The 21980-nt window shown below is 44.0% G+C and overlaps 1 protein-coding gene and 1 long non-coding RNA gene across 20 annotated transcripts in view; one reads left to right on the forward strand and one right to left on the reverse strand.

Moving 5' to 3' along the window:
* Positions 1-21980, reverse strand: part of KCNMA1 (potassium calcium-activated channel subfamily M alpha 1) — a 775994-nt gene that overhangs the window by 353882 nt on the left and 400132 nt on the right. For 17 of the 19 annotated variants that reach the window (XR_014249397.1, XM_082408745.1, XM_082408748.1 and 14 more), the window contains one exon: positions 19729-19790. Coding sequence is in view for 16 of the 19 variants with exons in the window: in XM_082408745.1 (XP_082264871.1) it covers positions 19729-19790 (62 nt within the window). In the remaining 3 variants the exon portion in view is untranslated. Of the gene's footprint in view, positions 1-17964; positions 18195-18298; positions 18633-19728; positions 19791-21980 lie in introns of those variants that run through there. The other 2 variants (XR_014249398.1, XR_014249399.1) reach the window with 2 other exon arrangements.
* The window catches only part of LOC309604608, a 555802-nt gene that overhangs the window by 240818 nt on the left and 293004 nt on the right, over positions 1-21980 (forward strand). The gene's annotated exons all lie outside the window — the stretch shown is intronic.

The raw sequence follows: 21980 nt of genomic DNA on the forward strand, positions 1-21980 counted from the left end.
ATTCTTCAATAGATCCTTTCCTACTTACGCTGATCTCTTTCCGCTGAACAAATTTGCATTGGCATGAGAAGTAGTGAGGTTAGTGGTTCATTCTTTCTGCCCTGCCTTGGCTTTCTGAAGTGTGTGGTTTTTATGTTGTTGCCTTAAAATGCATGAGTATGCATGTAAATATGTGTGTGTGCATATACACAATGAATACTCTTCTCTGTTAAAAGTTACAATGAAATTGATGATGATAATACCTTGCCACCCAGCTCTCTGAAATTTGTAGTGTTCAGGTCTACCACTAATCCTCTCAATATTTCTACAGACTGGAACTGAAACTCTGGTCTTCTATAAGGAAAATACTAGTTATTAAGGTTCACAACCTAGAAGTCACTCCTGACTTCTATTTTCAACTAAACAGCACATTCTTTCCATGATACCCCACAGTATGTGCTCACCACCTCCACTGCCTCGCTCCTAGCCCAAGACATCACCCTCTCATCTGGAACTAATGAAACAGCCTCCCAAATACTCTTTGCAAGATAAAAATCTTGTGCTTTACACTCTCTTCTCTGCATCACAATCAAAATGACTATTTTTGCTAACAGCTTTATTGAGTTATAATTCATATACCACACAATTCACCCATTTAAAGTGTACAATTCAATGGTCTTTAGTATATTCACAGAGTTGTGCAACCATCACCACACTCAATTTTAGAACATTTTCATCACCTCAAAAAAGAAACCCTGGGCTTCCCTGGTGGCGCAGTGGTTGAGAATCTGCCTGCCAATGCAGGGGACAGGGGTTCGAGCCCTGGTCTGGGAAGATCCCACATGCCGTAGAACAACTAGGCCCGTGAGCCACAATTACTGAGCCTGCGCGTCTGGAGCCTGTGCTCCGCAACAAGAGAGGCCGCGATGGTGAGAGGCCCGTGCACCGCGATGAAGAGTGGCCCCCACTTGCCGCAACTAGAGAAAGCCCTCGCACAGAAACGGAGACCCAACACAGCCATAAATAAATAAATAAATAAGACTTTCTATTTCACTGTCTAAAAAAAAAGAAACCCTAGGGACTTCCCCACTGGCACAGTGGTTAAGAATCCACCTGCCAATGCAGGGGACACGGGTTCCATCCCTGGTCCGGGAAGATCCCCCATGCCACGGAGCAACTAAGCCCGTGCACCACAACTACTGAGCCTGCGGTCTAGAGCCCATGCTCTACAACAAGAGAAGCCACTGCAATGAGAAGCCCGCGCACCGCAACGAAGAGTAACCCCCACTCGACACAACTAGAGAAAGCCCGCACGCAGAAGACCCAACGCAACCAAAAATAAAATAAATAAAAATTTACAAATAAACATTAAAAAGTAAATAAAATAAAACAGCTGAAATCTATTAAAAAAAAAAAAAGAAATCCTGCATCCTTTAGCTATCAATTCCCAATCTTCCCACTCTGCAAGGCCTAAAGCAAACATTAACCTATCCTCTGTCTCTATATATTTGCCTATTCTGGACTTTCATACAAATGAAGTCATATAATATGCGGTCTTTTGTGACTGGTTTCTTTCACTTAGCAGTGTTTTCAAGGTTCACCCATGTTGTGGCATGTAACAGTACTTCATTCCTTTTTATGGCCAAATAATATTCCATTGCATGGATATACCATTATATGTTAATCCAACTGTCCACTGATGGACATTTAGGTTGTTCCCACATTTTGGCTATTATGAATAATGCTGCTATGAACATTCAGGTACAAGTTTTACATAAGCATATATTTTCATTTCTTTTGGGTATATACCTAGGAGTGGAATAGCCACGTCTTATGGCAACTCCATGTTTAACTTTTTGAAGAATTGCCAGACTGCCTTCCAAAGCTACTGCATCATTTTACATTCCCATCAGCAATTTACAAAGGTTGCAGTTTGTCCACATCTTTGCCCTTGCCAACACTTGTTATGAGCTATCTTTTTTATTACAGCCATACTAGTATGTGTGAAGTGGTACTTCATTGTGGTTTTGATTTGCAATTCCATGATGACAAATGTGTTAATGAATATCTATCCTTTGCTCCAATTTTTCATTGGGTTGTATTTTATTACTGAGTTGTAGGAGTTCATTATGTGTTCTAGATACAAGTCTCATCAGATATACGATATGCAAGTGTATTCTCCCATTCTATGTGTTGTCTTTTCACTTCTTGGTAGTGTCTTTTGAAACCCAAAGTTTTAAATGTTGATCAGGTTCAATTTATCTATATTTTTCTTTTGTTGCTATGCTTTTGGTATCATACCTAAGAATTAACTGCCAAATCTATGCCACAAATGTTGACCCCTATGTTTTCTCCTAAAGGTTTAATAGTTTCTGCTCTTACATTAAGGTCTTTGATCTCTTTTGAGTTAATATTGTATATGATGTAAGGTAAGGGTCAAACACACTTCATTCTTTTACAAATGGCTATCCAGTTGTCCCAGCACCTTTTTAAAAAAAATACTACTCTTTCCCCATTGAGTAATTTTGGCACCCTTATAAAAAAATCAATCAACTACAGATGCATGGGTTTATTTCTGAACTCTCAATTCTATTCTGTTCATCTATATGTCCAGAATGGCTTCTTAAAAGCAGAAATCACATGATTCATCTCTCAGTAAACAGCTCAGCCCCCATCACAAATCACTCTCTATTGCCAAGGTTCTTACCCAGGGGCCACAGAGTCCCAAGAAGTCCTTGGATAATATTTAGGAAGTCCATGAACTTGGATGAGAAAAATTACATCTTTACTTTTATGAACCTCTAACTCAAATTTGCCATTTCCGTGTGTGTGTGTGTGTGTGTGTGTGTGTGTGTGTGTGTGTGTGTGTGTGTATATATATATATATATATAAAAAAGTGAATGACAAACTAGAAGAGTATTAATGATACTTCTAACTTTGTTATCAATAAAAAAATCCCAGATAGTTACATATATGATTATAACAGAGGCAGATATCTCAAAATGTCATTTACATGAATCCTACTTTAAAATTATAGGGGTGTATTAGAACTGTTGCTCTTGGTCTTGATAATGCACTAATCAAGAAGCACACATCCTCAATAATGAATTTGTTTTTATATTCTGATAACTGTATTTCAATATAACTGGTTTTCTTGTAATCCAATGTTTTTATAGTATGCATTTATAAATATTGTGAAAGGTGGGGTCATAGTCTTCACAAGACCACCAAAGGAGTCCTCAGCACGAAAAAAGCTAAGAAACCTTGATTTTCCCATCACCAGTTTTATTTTTTCCCAGCAATGATCATCAACTTATTTATTTGTCGACGTGTTTATTGCCCGTTTCCCTCTGACACTACAATCGGTAAGTGCCCAGCGCTTAATGTAGTGCCTGGCACATAATACCCATTCAATAAATATTTCTTGAGTTAATTACTGAATCATCAGTCATTTTCTAAACAAGAGTGAAATCATCATCTTAATGAAAATAAAAATTACTGATACCAAGTTAGTGATGTATAATTCATACTGAAAATAATTTCACATTTATATTATCATCATCAGATTTAATAAGTGCCAGTATGTCCTGTGTCCTGTAGTACGTGCTTTATGTGCAGTATCTCATTTACTGTTCTCAGAACTAAGGAGCAGGAATGATTATTATCCATATTTAGAGTTGTGGAAACAAAGGCTCAGAGAGGTTAATTTTTTCCCAAGGTCACACAGCTAGTAAGTGACAGAGTCAGGATTTGTAACCAGGTCTACCTGCCTCCAGAGTATCAGTTGTTTTACTATAACAAAACACTTCTAGGGGGAAAAAATGGGAATTTCAGAGAAAGAGAGGAGGATTTTTCTTATTGTCCAATTGAGAAAGCTGAAATCCTGTGAAGTTAAGAAATATGTCCTAGGATGTAGAGTTCAGCAGACATTTCCAGTAAAATGTTCTTTCCACTGTCCTGCTGATGAGCCACAGCAGAAAAACCCCTTAGCAAAAATACAGCAAAACTATTGGATTGCCTCACATGAGAGGATAAATATTTGAAAAGGTTTATTTTGCAAGCACAATTAATACTAATAGGCATTAACTGAAGTCTGTTCTTTGCTTTCCTGGGGTCCAGTTTGTTTCTCTAATTATTAGGGCTCGGCCTCATTCGGGACATTAAGCACTTCATTAAGCTGAAATCCAAGTTAATTTGATTGCACAATTACAAACCGTCCCTGGCTGGAGATTGTCTCATTTGTCAGGTGGCAAGCAGGTAGCATGGCCTGATGATACACCGGATCTGCATTTTATCCCCAGCTTGAGGCCTCAGTGTTTTCTGGTTTTGACCTCATCAAGCCTTACAGTAGTAGGGAAGTTAAACTGAAGCAGGGAGACAGATGTTCTCCTTACCAAAGCTGCCAAGGGCACCTGGAGACCCATCCACTGGGTCTGCAAAGGAACAGGGCACAGGAAGACTCCTGGTCACTTTGAGATGGCAGCAAGTGGGGTGAAAACAGAGGCCCACTGTGCCCTGGGCAGCTCGGTCACGTGGGGAGCATGCATCCAGCAGCCCCCTTCCTGGCCCCTGTGCCCAGTTTCATTTTACCAGCTGCAGGCTCACCTGACAAGTTATTCAGCTTGGGTGTACACGGGGACCGAGGGGACAGATAATCACATTCAATGGTGATTTTGCTGACATTAACAGACCGGGGAAACACCACATTTTCTAAAGTGGTATTTCCCTCTCCTCTACTATTCATGCGTGTGATCGAAAGACCCACCCCCAGTCTTCTCCAAGAGAGACTCCTCCTTCAGCCAGCCCAGTCCCCCCATTGACTGCTGTAAAGATGCTAGCCTTGCCCGAGAGAAGTCTGCCCTTGGCCCTCAGCTGCTGGGAGGCATTTTCTCAGTCCTTGGGATGTCATGTCTGAACAAAGTCTTTGCCTGGGGGGTCTTGGGTCAGCCAGGTAGTAACAATAAGATTGGGAGCAGGGGGAGGGTGGTAAACCACACAAGAAAGTCCAACAGTGTGATATACGTGGAGGCTTTGGGTCACGTGGAATCTGTCAAGCTCCAAAGTGGCTGAAGAGTAAGGCCGGCCACGTGAGCAGTCACCCAGGTTTATGTGATTGAGTCCCAGTAAAAACTCTGAGGTTCAGTGAGCTTCCCAGGTTTGCAAAATTCCTCATACGCTGTTATACATCAATGCTGGAAAAGTGCCACTGCCTTGACTCCAAAGGGAGAGAACAGTGTGGAAGCTCTGTGCTTGGTATTTCCCTGTGTCTGCCCTGTGCGTCTCTTCCCTTGGCTGATTTCTTTTTCACTTTTTTTTTTTTTTTTTTAACATCTTTACTGGAGTATAATTGCTTTACAGTGTTGTATTAGTTTCTGCTGTATAACAAAGTGAATCAGCTATATGCATACGTATATCCCCATATCCCCTCCCTCTTGCAACTCCCTTACACCCTCCTTACCCCACCCCTCTAGGTGGTCGCAAAGCACCGAGCTGATCTCCCTGTGCTATGTAGCTGCTTCCCACTAGCTATCTATCTTACATTTGGTAGCATATATATGTCCATGCCACTCTCTCACTTCGTCCCAGCTTAGCCTTCCCCCTCCCCGTGTCCTCAAGTCCATTCTCTACATCTGCGTCTTTATTCCTGTCCTGCCCCTATGTTCATCAGAACGATTTTTTTTTAGACTCCGTATATAGAAAGAGAAAAACAAATACCGTATGCTAACACATATACTTGGCTGATTTTAATCTGTATCCTTTCCTTGTAGTAAACTGGTTGTGAGCATAACAGCTTTCAATGAGTTCTGTGGTCCTTCTAACAAATTATCAAAGCTGGGGGTGGTTTGGCGAGCTCCCTGAACCTGCAGTTGGTGTCAGAAGTGAGTGGTCTTGTGGACTGCTCACCCTCTCCCCTTCTTCTGTATTATCTAAGTTCCACCCATGCCTGGGGACCCAGACCTAGTCTCCCTTTCTCCCTGAAGATGCCCTAAATTACTGCAGCCCAGAAAGCATGCCCTCCTCTGGACTCAAAGCTTGTGTTTCTCAAGCTGCTTTTTAGCAAAACCCACAGGAAGAAATATATCTTACATCACAAACCAGTACACACTTATGTTTACACAGTATATAGAGATCTGTATATATTACTGAAAGAAAAGTTTCACGTAATCACATTGACCTTCCAGAGCAATATTTTTATCTAAGGCTGTTCAATCTCCCTTTTTTAAAGATGAATGCTGTGGCCCACTCTAATGCTTTTACAAATCAGTAACAAGTTGAGACTTGCAGTTTTAAGACACTCAGGTCTTGCCCACTACCTTGATAATTAATCACGTCACTGCTTTGCAATACATCTTGGGTTTTTTTGTCCCCTTAACTTTAATGTGTTCACATCGTGTCTCTATTTAAAGACCTGATTTAAAGTTTCAAAGCAAACCTCAAAAGGACAATAACAATCATATCTAATGCTTTTTTGGCCACTTTCATGCTGGGCAGTATACTAAGAGCTTTTACATGCATCACCTAATTCTCACCACACACTGCTCCAAGGAAGGCACTAGCATCATCCCTCATCACCATTTTCACCCTACTGCACAAAGCTGGGAGAGGTTAACCAGCTTACCCAAGGACACACAGCACTAAAGTGGTAGAGCAGGATTAAGTCCATGAAGGTCTGATTCCAGAGCCTGCTGCTAACCACTGGGCGGCACTGCCTTTCCTTTCCACCCATTCTCATTCCCAGCCAGAGCCCCCCAGCCGACCTCCCTGCCCCTCAGTGGACGGGGTATCGACAACACACATGAATGTACAATCCTGGCCCAGGCAGCTCTGGGAGGAGTGAGCTGGCAAAAGTCTCCTCTTCACTCAATGCTCTTTCCAAGCAAGGGTCAGTGACCTTCTGCCTGCACGCAGCCCTCTCAAGCCTGTCTGTCAGGGTTCCCCCCTCATTCATCTCTGGGGAATCTCCGTCTTCCAGAATGCCTGTCACCCCTGCCTGCTTCTCCCCATCCTGCCTTCCCTGCACCAATTAAACTGTCACAGTCGACCGGCTTGGAGACAGGTGAGGGCAACAAGAAATCCAAAGGAGGCAGGGAATTAAGGGGAGATGGGGCTTCTCTCAGAAGCCACTCTTCTGTTTTCTGTCAAACTGGTCTGAAGGCTGGTCGGATGCACCCACAATGGTCCCCAGCGACTCTCCAGGGGTGGGGAAGAGTCACAGCCTTGAGGAGAGGTGGCAGCTGCTTTTTGCATCTGTTTGGGCACCCCAACGATGCCCAGGTCCTGGTGCTCCAGAGCTGGGTCTCAGAAGGAGTGGTTTTGGCTGGAGATTATTTGCATCCCTGACTCAGAGATCAAGGAGGAAAATTTCCCCTAAAAACAGGTGCTTACCCACAATGTATGAGAGATGCAGAAAACAAAGAGTATTTAGGCTCTGCCCTATAGACCCATCCCACTTTACATACTGCTTTCCGTGTTGCCTGGTATTAAAGGAATAGCTGGGGGGTCTAGGGCCCCCCTTCTCTTGTCTCATTAGCATTGCCCCTACATTTTCAAGATTTCAAAAGCAGTGGGGGAAAGGGTATGACGCAAGAAGAGATATCCACTGCAGAGAAACTCACACTGAGACGTGTTTTGTATGGCAGAAGGGGAGAGGATTCCCCACCAATCTCCGCTTAATCTTTGGCTATGAAGACTGCCCTCTGTCTGCCACTTGATCCTAATGGCACAAGAAACAGGAATGAGCGAGCAGAGGAGCCAAGGATCATCTACAGAGCAGAGATCCTTCGCTTAGGGTTCATGGACCAACTCGAGGGTCCCTGGCAGGCAAAAATTCCTATAGCGCTCATCAAATCCCCAAAAAGGTGCTTGACCCACAGAAGAACCACCACCATCGTACACAGTAATCTACACACAGTGCTTTCTATCATTTTACTTGCCGTAGCTCCCAACTGTTACTCATTCGTCCTCCTCCAAGCATATGTACACGCATGCATGAGACACACAGGCCCCACGTGCCCCCTCCTTGCACCCGTGCCCCCTCCTTGCACCCGTGCCCCCTCCTTGCCTACCCCCCAGCCTCACCACGTACTTGGTAACAGACTGCGCTCGAAGGCACAGCCAGGCCGCATGGCTGCCCAGGGCACTTCTCAATTATTAACGCTGCTCTTTCCAGACCTGGCCTCATTATTCCCGTTCATGCTGTTATGAAGAGGGCAAACTCCTTAATGCACTCCTCGCCCACTCGCTCCCGCTGCTAGAGGAAAACGCATGATGTGCCAGGTGGAGTCATCCAATAGCCTCATGTTCTTCACCTTTCTCTACATACGGGCTCTGCAGTTCCCTCTAGGGCATCAAGATCAAGTGCATCTCAAACTGGGCTGTGGGTTCATTTTCTGCATTTTCTGAGGGGGCTGGGAGGACGAGGTAAAAACACCAGCTCTCAAGGCAAGGAACGGGGACTCTGTCTGAATAGGAGGTCTGCATGACTAGGAACATGGGTAGAATATCTTTGTTGAGAAGGACAAATGCCTTACTGTAGATTCCAACGTCGAACAGGTAGACCCTGGAGCCCTACCTGTGGTTTCCTCCTGAGAGAATCATGATCAGTGAAAGGTAGTATGAGTTTTTTCCATTTGGACACCAGACTGATGAAGCAGCTCTACTAGAATCAGGGTTATCATAATGGAATGGTCATCTCTTTTCCAGCTCTGAGAATATCTGAGCTCTGGGTTCTATATTGAAGCAGAGCCTAATGCTATCCAAAAATTAACTGCCAAGTTTCCATGTAAAAAGTGAAAAGTCAGGAGATAGCGATATGGCTCAGACTTGAGACCATATCTGGGAAGAAAGGTCCAGAGGTGCTTTCGATTTTGTTTTTGAAGGGGCCATAACATGAGAGTTTCATCAGTTGACCCTAACGCTCAGCAAATTGGAAACTTTAAGGGTGATGAAACTACAGCCAGGGTTTATCTATGTTAACCCATGCTTTCATACCCACATATGTTAGAAATTAAACCAAGGTTCATGCAATGTGCCCATTTAGCCGAGCAAGTCAGAAAATAGTCTCGAGCAATGATCAACACTGACACGCTTAGTATAATCAACTCTGTTTTGGTCAAGTTAATACACTAGTAGAACAGACAGATTTGGGCCTCTTTTCTTATAAAGAATCTGACAATTTAAGGGGGTTATGTTCACTTCCATTTATGTCCTGGAAAATACACTCTCGTGACTCAGCAACCATGTTTAAAAAACTCCTGCAGTTCTTAAATAAACAGAGTGTATGTTTATGAGGTCCTAATGACGTTATTTTCAGGGATGATGTAGAGTTAGTGATATGCAGCTTTGGGGATTTACAGTAAGTTGTGGGTGATTTATTGCTGTGACATACAGTATTTGCCTAGAGAAAGGTGGACATTCACTTTTGCAGCGTTGGAAGACGTGTTAAATGGGAAACAAGCTGGGGCGTGTGGAGACCAAGGACTCCTCACCATGGAGAGAGAAGGGCCCCTTTTTGGGAGACAGAGGTCCAAGAGTTAAGAATATTTTCTGGCACTCAGGGAGCAGAGCTAATTCAAGACCAGAAAGAGAGACAGTTTAGAACAGAGATTGAAAACGGCCTACGGAGGTGTTTTGTTTGGCCCATAGAGTACTTTGAAAAGTGGTGGAGTCACGGGCAATATTTTAAAACTGAAGATTCAACACGAAGGCCCAATTTCTTCTCTTCTCTCTGAAACGTGGGAAGATCTGCCTGTACGAGTCTGCATTTTTGCTTGGGGACAGTCAGCCGGAGCTGGGAAGTCATTTCAGGGAAGGCTTGGGCTCTCAGCTCCTCCTGGCCCTCACATACCTGCTTGCCTCATTTCTAACACCTGCCCACCCCTTTCTACTTGAGCTTGCAAACCTCAGTGCAGGAAATGGTCTTTTTTACCGTGGTACTTTCAGTGAACAGACCTCTTACACTGGCAAGACTCATTTTCAGATATAAGAATGGACAAAGCACATGTGTCTCCAAAACGCCACAGGAAAGCAAGATTATTAGGTTTTCTTTTAAAAATTGACATATCCACGGGTGCCATTTTTGATTAAATGATGGGCTGCTGACGTTAGTATTTCCCAAAGCCAAGTCACAAGACGTGGTTTGAAATGGAATGTTTAGTTTTGTTTTCTCATCTGAAACAATTAGATGACACTGGGAGGGGTGTGGTAAAAGGCGTCTGTCTCTGGGCATGTTTTCTTATCTGTGAAAATTTCCAGACGGCTGGGGCTGACAGGAAGGGAGGAAAAAGAGCCAACTTCTCCATCAGGCACCGCAGACCCAAGGCTGAGGGCCCACCACACTTCCAGCCAACCACAAAAATGGCTGAATTCCAATTTCTTTAAAACCAGAAGAAAACAATAAATATAACAATGAATAGGTCATAATGACTCTAGCCTGGATTATACTCACCTTTATAGGAACACAGCAGTAAAACATAACTTTTAATATTCTTTTTGGAGAAAGAGACCCAAGAAGGCAAAAGTACCTAGAGCCCACGAAAATCACCGTGCAGCCCTCCAGGCAAATGCTGGTCTCCAGGCCAGCATCTCAGGTTGAGCCGTGGCGGGTTTGCCCATAGCATGACCTCACTTAGCCAGGACTGTCATCCCCCCACGCCCCTGGATGCTCTGCACGTGGCAAATTCATAAATGAGGCCCCTGTAAGGCACATTACACCCTGACCTCAGTTTCAAAAAGACAGAGCAGCTGCCTTTCAGCCAGCCACTTCTGGAAAGTGTCCAAAGGTTTTCATCATGTGCAATTGGAGAATAGGTATTACCACCACTAAAGACAGTTTGCTTTTCTGATTCTGTTATGCCATTCTGAAAGCATTCTCAGTCCTTAATCTCGGTGGCCAACTTCAAGGCAGGGCTTCTCTGGACTCAGCACAGACTGAAAACAAAATCCAAGAGGCCAAAGTGTGTGCCATAATGAGAGCCCCTCCTATGGATTCCTAAAGGTTTGGGGGGAGACTGAGTTTTCTGTCTCCTCAACTCAAAATCTCCCCAGGGCCAAAACACTCTATAAGATCCAGCGATCTTTTCAGCTTCTGAACCTCCAGCACTTTTTGTTAGCAAAGCTCATATTAGAAATTGATGATATATAGCCTAGTGATACCTCACTTGTTATCATGTTTTGTTACCTCATTTTTATGGCTGGACTTCCTGAATCTTGTGAAAATATATATAATTTAAACATCTTGATGGAAAAAAATCTAGCCTTATACATAGTATTTGAAATCCCCTAATACCTAGAAAAATGTCTCACACAGAGTCTGTACTTAACATACATCTATTACTTTATTGATACCTTTAAGGTACATGGCTCTCAGCCCCATCTCTGTTATTATGATGAGACTGGTGGCCAATCCTCCCATGCTACGCTTTCCCATCCATTTACAGGTGGGACAGGATTGTCCCCTACGTACACGCATGCATGCACACACACACAAACATACACATGCCCTTCTCCCAAATGCTGGGAGCAGTGACATGTACATCCAAAAAGTCCCAAGGGCATCCTTACTGCAATGGATTCTATTTTTACAACACAAATAACTCATCACTGACCAGGGTCTCCCCAAAGCTTTAATTTGTCAGGCTGTCAGGAAGAAGGACAAGAGGAATAAAAGCAAAGGCAGAGGTCACGTCTGTGTGCAGCCCACAAACCCCGTGATGAAGCTGTACCAGTCAGCACCACACCCCAGCATGACCATGGCTGTGTTAAGCATGAGTTCTGTCCCTGAGTTTGGATTAAACCATTCTGAGCTCTAACCTTTCCCTCCAGCTGGCTTCCGTACTGATCTCTTGGCAGTTTCTGAATGCATGTCTGGCTGTGGCTTTAGGTAAAGGACCAGAGCTGCGCAATGGGGAGAAGATCCAGCCCTCTGGTGGTATAAACACATGTTAATTGCAGAAGACACAAATAGCTAACTGGGTCTTAAAGGGAATGCATCTTCTTCATCTGCCCTGAAACAATCATTCTTTTTAAAGAAAAAAAAAAGGCAGAGGGCTGAGAGAGTGTCAGATAATCCAAGAGTTTCTTTTTAAATTCTAGAGAGTGGTGAAAAGAGAAAAAATAATTCATTCTAATTTTGGAGGGTAGAGTAGGTATGGATTTATAGAAATAGTTATCAGATAGTGTTTTCATAGGAGAAACAAATGAGCAGTGGGGCAAAATGTCCTCAAAAGTTATGTGTAACAAATTCCAAACAGCCCAGACCAATGCATTCAGCCTGGTCAACCTTCCACAACAGAGCTGAATTCTTACTTCCCCTCTGAAATAGTACAGGAAAAAAAAAAAAAAAAAAAGGAAGGAAAGAAAGAAAGAAAAGCAGGACCATAAAATCAAGAAATTCAAAGCCTCTTGCCAATGGGGATGAAATAAACTAATCTCCCAAGAACCCACCTGGCTGGGTTTGGTCTTTTCCACCTGGGATTATCTTTGTTCTTTTCCGTGTCCCTAAAGTTTCCCCCAAGATAACAGCCTAAAACTCCAGAATTGCGTAAAAGGTCATTATCGGCATTGCTAGTCAATGGATAATATTCACTATCACATCTTTATTCATTTTTTATTTAGTAGAAAGAAACCAAAAGATCAAGTAGAGAAGGGACTGGACTGGACTGGGCAGGAAGAGCTCTGACTTCTGGCTCTAGCTCAGCCCCTGGCTGGTTGAGTGACCTTGAGAAGGTCACTCAGCCCTCACTCGGCAGGAGAGGACGCTGAGGGGCAGGGAACAGTGTTACCGGCTGGACTCTGAAGCCTCTTCAAGTTCGAGCGTTTTATTCTAACGTTGTCTTTTGCAGTAAGCCTGGAAGGTCTAGCTCCATCTTCCTTCCCGCTCCTAACAGCCCTTGATTTTTGCCTCAGGAAACGCCAAAGATGAACAGTTCCCTTGATGCTTCTAAGTGCGGTCACATGCGGTGCCTCTGTGTCTCCCTCAAAGAGAGAAGTGAGCACGGAAGCCGAGACCACTGCACAGCGTGGAAGACGGAAGGAACAAGAGTGCTTACCCCCTTGGCACACCCGTCTTCTCTACCAGGTTTACAGCCCACTGATGAAAGAAGGGCCATTTGCAAAACCAGATGAGGTAGGATGGTTGAGTTCGGGTTGCTCCCATGCCTGAGAATCAAGGGTTGCCATTCAAGGTTAAATTCTGAAAGGGGACAGGACTTCCTATTGGGAGTTATTTACAGGCTCTTTGCCCCGAAGGCGTCTCCTCTTCCCCCAGCCTGCAGTGGGCTCGCCTCCTCCACCATCTGACATGCCATTCTTTCAACAGCTGCTGGCTCTCCTGTCGTGCTCCCTTCACAGATGTGCAGTGCTGTTCTGAACACCCCGCCCTTGAACTTTCCCTACCCATAATTTTCCAAACCAAAGCCTGGCAGTAAAAATGTCAGTGAGGGATGGAGAAAATTGGAGGGAGTATTTAGAAAGGAAAAAGAAAGAATAGGGAGATGCTTTACACACACAGCGATTTGTGTTGACTTCCTCAACGAAGGTTAAATGCATGCCACGACTTCTCGAAAAGGGCCTGAAGGCGGAGAGCTGGAGCAGATTTCTCAGAACACTACCAGAAAGATCAGGTTCCATAAAGGAACTGGGTCCAGAATAAAATGGTGAGCTTCCTTCTCGATGCCACGGGCTGCCCAGCTGTTCCTGCTATGGGGCAGGGTGTGTGCCAATGGTGACAGTGAAAGTAGCATTCACAGTGCTTTACAGGTTACACTGCACTATCGTGGAAGTAACCTACACTGCCCTCACAGCTCTGCCAGGTGCCCACTACGAGGTCAACACCTATGTGCACTGTGGGTAATAACAAGACTGGAGGTGGAGGCTGGATATCTTACATGGTTTCAAAGACCTCCAAAGAAACCTCCTTGGGATCAAATTTTCCTAAAGTCCACGGGTTTGACATGCACACAATGCACTAACTCTGTAAGCACACAATGCAAAACTATAACAAATTAACTATACCCTGCAACTCTCTAAAGAGATAAAAGAAACTAATGGAGAAGCAGAGCCTCTCTGGTTATCTACTTTAGTCTGCCAAATAACTGGCTCAGAGACCTAGGTAAGGATGGGGAGGGCAAAGGGACTTTCCACCGGGAAAGAATCCCTTAAGTCGGAGGAGTCCTTAAGACATGATCAACTTTCCCTGTTCTTTGCTAACTTGACCTTAGTCCAACACAAAATGCTGCCACTCCACTGAGATGAAAGGGAAAAGAATATTTTTTGAGCCACAGTTTAGGAAGAAATGAATCAAGGCCCAAACAGACATGAGACAGCACATGGCCCACACGCCCCACGTCCCAGTGAGAAGGCTCACAGGACCCTCGTGAGCACAGCTGCCTTGCAGACTTGGCCCCAAAGGTGCGAAATGGGGAGATGAAGAACAAATGAGAAAACAAGACAGATGAATTGGCAGGATGAGGCTACGTGACCTCCCTTGAAACATCTCACTGAACCCACGTAGTCACTTCCACATCTGGAATTTTACTTCCTGACTTGGAAGAGAGGTGCCTTCAGACACATGGATTCAAATCCTGGCTCCACGACTTACTAGCTGCGTGGTTTTGGGCAAATGTTGCAGTTTCATGTGTAAAGTGGGAAAGGTCATAGTACCCACCCTATCAAGTTGCTAGGAGAATTTAATGAGACTGCACATATAATTCATTTTAAAGTGCTTAGCGCTATACCTTGACACAGCACAGGATCAGTGAATGTTCTTCCCTCCACCGCCCGGCCCTCTCTTCCCTTTTAAGGAGAATTTCTAGGCAAAGGGATTAGAGCCTGGCTGTGTGAAGATTTGGGCAGGTAAAATGGTGGGGTAACTAGCCAGTTCTGTTAAAGCTCTTGGTATCCCATTACATCAATGATGCCTATGTTATTTTTAGAGACTATGAAAACAATCTGGTCAATTTCTACTGCAATCTTAAAGATAGTTTTCTTTAACCATAGCCAACCTCAAGCAATTTGACCGTGTGGAAAATATTCAGCATGATCATACTGAAGCTGTCTCGAATGAATGGATGAATGGATGGATATAAAATGAATGAATCACTGAGTACAAATGTAAAATTCTAACGACTGGGGGAAGGCCCCTTTCACATCGCAACACCACTGTTAGCCTGGAATCTGGTCCAAATTTTGGATGCTCTCCAAAATTTGTGCTGCTTTTCCCTTCCCCTTCCTAATGTGCATACCCCCCAAAACAGCACTGCTGATACCAGAAGCCGAGAGCAAAGACCGGTGAAGTCAGCAGGTGCCCCCACTGTGTACCGGCCATTGTGGAGCAGATAAAGTCATTAAGGAAAAATTTAACAATGTATAACCTTTCAGCTTTACTCCGCTCACAGCAGGTAGCATGCCTTTTAGAGACACAAGCCAGCACTGAAGTCACCAGTGAGCAGAACTTGACCTTCATTTTCCGTGTGTGCAACGTTAAATATTCATAATCCACTGAACTGCAGCATAAGAAGTGGTGGAGTTTAAACATGAATCAAAGGGATAAATATCTTCACACAGGTGAGTCATCCTTTCCAAGAATACCCCTGGAAAAAATGCAAATACCCAGGGCCCTGAGCCTCTACCTCTTCCAAAGTTCTTCCCTTGAAATTCTAGAAGCAGCAGGAACTGATGCATTATGCAGTCCATGAATCCTGCCCTCACACTGACATCTTTGGGTCTTTTTTCTTTTTTTGCTTTATCTATTAGAGAAGAATTACTGATCCTATGTCAAAGGGAGGAAATAGACAGGGATGGGACCAGCAACGGTGACATTATCACCCACGGGGCATCTCGGGGCACTTCTGACTTCGTTGTACAATTTTTAAAAAATCTTTGCTTCACAGAAGATCAGAGTATGTGGGAGTAAAGGGGGGGGGGGTGTAGGTATCAAGAGACGTCAAAATTAGAAGTTGGAGTGCCTTAAATTGGGCACCTTTAAAAAAGAATGAAAGTTAAGAGGGTAAATCCTAGGAGTGCTCATCACAAGGAAAAAAAAATGTTTTTTCTTTTTCTTTAATTTTGTATCTATATGAGATGCTGGGCGCTCACTAAACTTATTGGGGTCATCATTTCATGATGTACGTAAGTCAAATCACTATGCTGTACACCTTAACTTATACAGTGCTGTATGTCAATCGTATCTCAATAAAACTGGAAGGAAAAAAAGAAGGAAAAAGAACTGGAGTTTTTTGGGATAGTATCTGCCTCATGTGGCCATTTAATGTCTTTGGGGGGATGGAACTACTGTGTGTGGTGGGCTTAATGCTTCTCTGTGTCTGTTAAGGAATTGACATCTGTGTCCATCCAAAGACTGGGTGGAACATCTCCCTCTGCTTGGGTGTTTCTAGAAAGTCTACTGCTGCGATGATGAAGCATAATGTTAACATAGTTTCACGGAATTCTCTTTGGCTTTCCAATCTAGGAGCTCTGAGCACAATCTGTCTCGGCCAGATAGTAATCACTTGAGGCTGCACAAGTGATTCTTCTGTGGCGACCACTCTAAGAAAATTAGACCCAAAGAAGGGCTTCCCAAACCCTTGAAGGTAAAAGACCTACTCAGGGATTCATCTTGACTTAACAATGGAAAAGGAAAGAAGTTTGGGAGAAGAAGTCTTTGGAAATGACTTACCTGCTGCCTCTTGATGGTGAAGTAAGCTTTGAAAGGTTAAGAAGATCATAAACCCACCAATTTTGACATTTATCTGAACTGCCTGTCTCATACAACCTGCATTGGCCTGCCCTGACAGTGAGTTAGCAGAGCCAACAAACAGAGCCTGTTTTCTATATTAATGTGCGTTCCTTGCACTATTTAAAGGGCTAGGTCAGAGAGCCTCACATCTTGAACTTGTGCTGCTGGGGCATTCCCCACCATTTTGGTTAAAACTCACCGAGACAAGCCATTTCATGGACCATGTCTGCCCAATTAGGTTCACACAAGGGAAAGCCTATGCACTGTCTTTTGATTTATTTATTTGAAGAGTATAAATACTAACTAAAATTCATCTGAAGAATACTAGGTACTTTTTTCCAGGGTGATGATTTAGCGTAACTTCCAAGAGACGTTTGAAGCTCTCTTTCCAAGATGCCCAGATGGCCAGCCAAACCACGAGTGTGTAAAACCAGTGACAGTTTTGAATGAAAGGGAGGGATGACTTTTAAGAATTTACATTCTGCTTTCTTCCCGCTTTTCATTTGCATCTTATATGTGGATAGAACTTCTTATCTTGTTTACTATGCTTGATTATAATTTATCTAATGAGCTCTTTTTTCATTCCTGGGAATGAATCTATGGCTTATCGTGGAGGTAACTTTTAGATTCTACTTTAATTCATCCCCTTACTTACACAGTAAGCATCCTTACTGGCTTTCCCCAGGAAGATAGTAGACCCTTGGTACTGACTATGCTGATGAGTTCCCCCATAGGACAAACTCCTGGGGTTTGACCTCAGAACCCAATGTAGTAATTCCAATGAAAAGTAGAAAGGGCTACACAAATAAACATAAGATCTTCTTATAAACAAAAAGGCTCACTATGCCAAACCACTCAGTTTAGTGACAGAGAAGAAAGACTGAGGTTAGGATGAGGCTCAAATAGTCCCCAGGGAGAGTGAGGACAGTCTTGGTTCTAAGATTCTTGGCATTTTTGCTGGGAAAAGCTGAGCACAGGACCGAAGGTCCATCCTTAGAATAGACTCTTTGCAAGTCCATAAAAGAAACCAGAACCAGAGAGGGTTCCCAGTACTGGCTTTCCCAGGCTCAGCAGAATCATAACTAAATCCAAAGGACACTGAAGTGGTGCAGGACATCCAGGGAAGAAGGTCTTGCCTTGGGAGATTCTATTCCTTTCCCTCCTTTCATGTGGAGTTGAGAACACCAAGAACTACAGAGCAAAAGACTGCCCCATAGTAGAGACTGTAAAAAAAAGGACACAGTTCAAATCCATCTTATAAGAGCATTTTATTTCTGAGAAATACAGAGGAGCAAAAAGGAAGAGACAAGGAAAGAAGGCGCCAAGGCATCTGTCCTTCTGGCCGATCACCACACTCACCTCCACGTGAGGGTATGCCTGCTGGGGCTCACAGACTGCATGCTGGAAACTACTTTCTGAGCCCCGGCACAGAAGTTGGCAGGGTACACACCCCATGACTTGTGAGAATACTCCTCACCCCTGGGGAGAAAATGCAGAAGTAAGACCAGGAGCTTTAAAAGATCTTTGGTTCAATTCAAATATGATCGAGAATTATTAAGAGGAGATATTTAAATGGGGCTTACCTTCAATGACATACCAATTGGAGTTTTCCAAACTTAAAAAAACTCTTCTCTTTCTCGGCCAGGAAGAGCTGATGGAAGAGGGCGTGGAATCTCAACTCCTGGAGGACTTTTAAAGGCCCCTCCACCTGAGATGGGCAAGGGCAGCCCAGCCTCGTGCATGGGGATGGGCTGAAGGACCGCTGATATTCTAGATGTGGCTGGTTCCCAAAGACAGGCGATGATGTTGTCTTTATTTTCCTTGGCATGATTTTGGCTCAACACCCAAATGCACAAAATCCTTTGGCTGGTGACCAGTAACTCTGAGAAATTCAGAGTTTAGGCATGCATGAAATTACTACAGAAAAAGAGCCACAGAAAAAGAACACTAAGCTCAAAATTCAGACACACCAGGCTCTGAGCCAACAGGGATACCAAGCAGGTTTCCTCAGATCAAACTCCAGCATCCAGGTGTACCAGGGTGAGAGTTCAGGGAATCAAAAACACTCTTACAGTGGATGATGTAGGCAAAGAGCTCAAGGCCACCATCCAGGTGTCAGGTGCATGTCCCCACAGCAAGGAGTCAGACCAGTCAGCTCCAGTTTCCCAAATGCTGTCAACTTCAAGCTTGCGACAGAACATTTGGAACAAATGATGTATCGAGGGGGTGACACATGCAGGAACCAGGGCAGAACTGGCTGCCACCTAGCAGCTCTGCTCAGTGCCCCCTTCTGCCTCCTTCAAAGCCTTTTCTGTCCATGGCTCAGATGGACCCCAACCCAGACTCACCCCAGAGCACCAGCTCACTCAGCTGGCACCCCAGGGGTCTGCACGAGTGTCCACTATAGGAAATCTCAGATGGCCATGGGCCTCTACCTCTGGGAGTCATCACAAACTCCTCCATCCCATCTCCTTGCCTTCACAAGTCAAGAAGCACCAGCCAGTGATGCTTCAGCTGAATATTCAGTTGGCAGGCACAAAGGATAGCATCAGGCTTTCTATGCTGACCTCCAATAAGAGTAGAGCTTTGGAAACCCTCACAAGAAAAGGATCCTACCACCACGGCAAGAATGGCTCAGACCCTCACTGACTGGACAACATGACTCTCTCAGAGGTTGCAAATTCACATCAGAGCCCTCTTGACCTCTTGACATCTTCAGTGCAAATACTGCACCAGGAAACAGCTATTTGAAAATCAGTAATACCCAGGGAAAAGGTTTGATGACCTCAGATTCCTCTCCCACCCTCCTAGGCCAGCATAATCAAAGTAGTCTTCCTCATGAGAGCTTGCTTTCCCCTTCAGAAAATCCGCACAGACAGCCCTCCTTCCTCCAAAAGTCTTCCACGCTCAGGAGGCTCTTGCAAAGGTTGGTGTTAAAGTAAATCAACTGATCAATGTAAAGGCTCATGATGGTTTTAGAAAAGAGGGCAAGACAACGTATTTGAATACTCACTTTGACGAATCTATGAAGTATATTACAAGTGCACCAATGCTGAGAGCAAAGACTAAGACAACCTGCAAAAGAAGAGAAAAACACCATCAGTTAAGAGGTGAATGCTGGGAAGTTTACTTATTTATTTTTTGGACACATGCAGCTGCAGCTCGCAACATGGTGTTTTCAGGGACCTGCTTGGCAATGTCGTCCCCTTGCTGCGCCCACATACTACCCTGCTCATGGCTCCTCACCTCGCAGTGGATAGCAACCTCACTGCTGGCCAACAGGGGTCAGGGCAGACTTTTGTATCCCTGGGCACTGGGGTTTTATCTGGCCCTGTTAACTCAGGGTCCAGCTTCTCTGCTGCTGAAGTCAACACACTTCAGTGGGAAAAAAGCAGGTAAAAAAATTGCAGTGATACAATTTTTCATATTATATATAACCTAGGCTCCAAAGGAACTCAGAGACAGGGACATCAATTTTTAACAGGTTTGCTGAGGTATAATTTACATATCATAAATTCACCCATTTTAAGTGTACAATTCAATCAATGCCTTTGAGTATGTTTATCAAGTTGTGCAACCAGCAGTGTAATCTACTTTCAGAACATTTTCATCACCCCAGAAAAATCCCTCCTGCCCATTAACAGCTAATACCTGTTCCTACCACCGACCCTAAACAAACACTAATTTACTTTCAGTTTCTATACAAGAAATATTAATCAAAAAGCACAAATTTGGTGTCTGTATAAATGTCCATATATGCGTACGTATGCATATTTATGTTCATTGCATGAATGCGTGTGTGTGCATGTGGTTGTGCTACTTCTCGGGTATTCTGGAGACCGTTTAGGCGCAGGAAGCCAAATTAGGTAAGACGATTAGCCAGGTATATGACAATGTTCTTCTTCTTTACACTCTTCACTCAAAATTAATCACCACTGATACAAAAGACAGTTTTGGCATCTCCTTCAAAGGATACCTGCCACAGTAAAGTCCATCAAACGAATATGCAGCAGATGAGGCCGACGCTGACACTTCTGTCCTCACTCCACACTCTAATTTCTTTCTTTACTCCTTCACAGAGGAGGCTAGGAGTGCAACTAAAAGGACGTACAAAAATAGAAAAGACGCCAAGAGCCAACAATGAAGCCTGAGAACAGAAAATAAACACCGCCGTCACACATAATGCCGGGGGGCAATAAATATCTAGTAGACGTGCTAATATCCTAAAGGGGCTGCAGGGTGGAGGGTGTGAGAAGTGTCATCCTCTTCGGCATATCTTCAAACTGACATCCCTGTGGCATCGGCTGGTGGATAGAGGTGAATCCCGATTTATGTGACGATTAGGCATGATGGAGTCGTGTGTGTGTGTTCACATGCACATGAGCCAAATGGGCTGATAGAAAATGAACTCTGCATACGTATTCACTTAAAACATTACAAAATTCCATGAAGCTACATCCATTCCATGGATGGTGGGTTACAAAGCAGACAACTGACAGTTGAAACAAGTGGATATTATAAGAGGAATATGTGGTTTCATAGCATCTGATGAATTCCCCTTATGGAAGGAAGTGTTAAAACAATACACCCCCGGGGCTGATTTTATTCTTCCATTTTGTGTTAAAAACTGAAATGGGCTCCAGCTGAATCCAAGGAAACTCCTGCAGTCTGTCAGTAATTACCCTCGGCCCAGCGCTAATCCCCCTGGCAGGCCCACCTCAGTCTCTCTCCTCACACGTGCACTCATTCATTCATTCATTCATTCATTCATTTCTTGCAAAGTTATACACAAAAACAAACAAAAACATCAACAGGCCTCTGCTTTTCCCTCTATTATCTGAATGAGGCAGCAAATCAAGTAGCTTAAGATTAATTTTGATCTGTGCTGCTATTTCTGAGACATAAGCAGTTAGATCCAGGCCCTGACCTCATTCTCAAAACGCTGCAAAGAGAAGGGGTGTGGCCAGATCAGAGGGGAAGGACCTCTTCTTCATTCATAAACAGCTGATGCAAGACTAATCTCTGTCAATTTGGCTCTGTGTGTGTGTATGTGCATCGTGAGTGCAGAGCTTCTCTCAGAGCGGGCTGTGCAGGCCTAGACCATTAAAGCTAGAGAGAAGATGAGGGGAGAGGATGGGGGAAAGGGGAGGAGAGAAAGGGAAAGGAAAGGGAAAAAGTTCTTGTACACCATATCTGCATCATTCTGAAACGGGCTCAAAAATCTAAGCTCTCCTGCAATGATGATGATTTCCCAGCATCGGAGGG

This window comes from Balaenoptera borealis (genome assembly GCF_965194805.1).
Source record: "Balaenoptera borealis genome assembly, chromosome: 10".
In the NCBI taxonomy this organism is placed as follows: domain Eukaryota; kingdom Metazoa; phylum Chordata; class Mammalia; order Artiodactyla; family Balaenopteridae; genus Balaenoptera; species Balaenoptera borealis.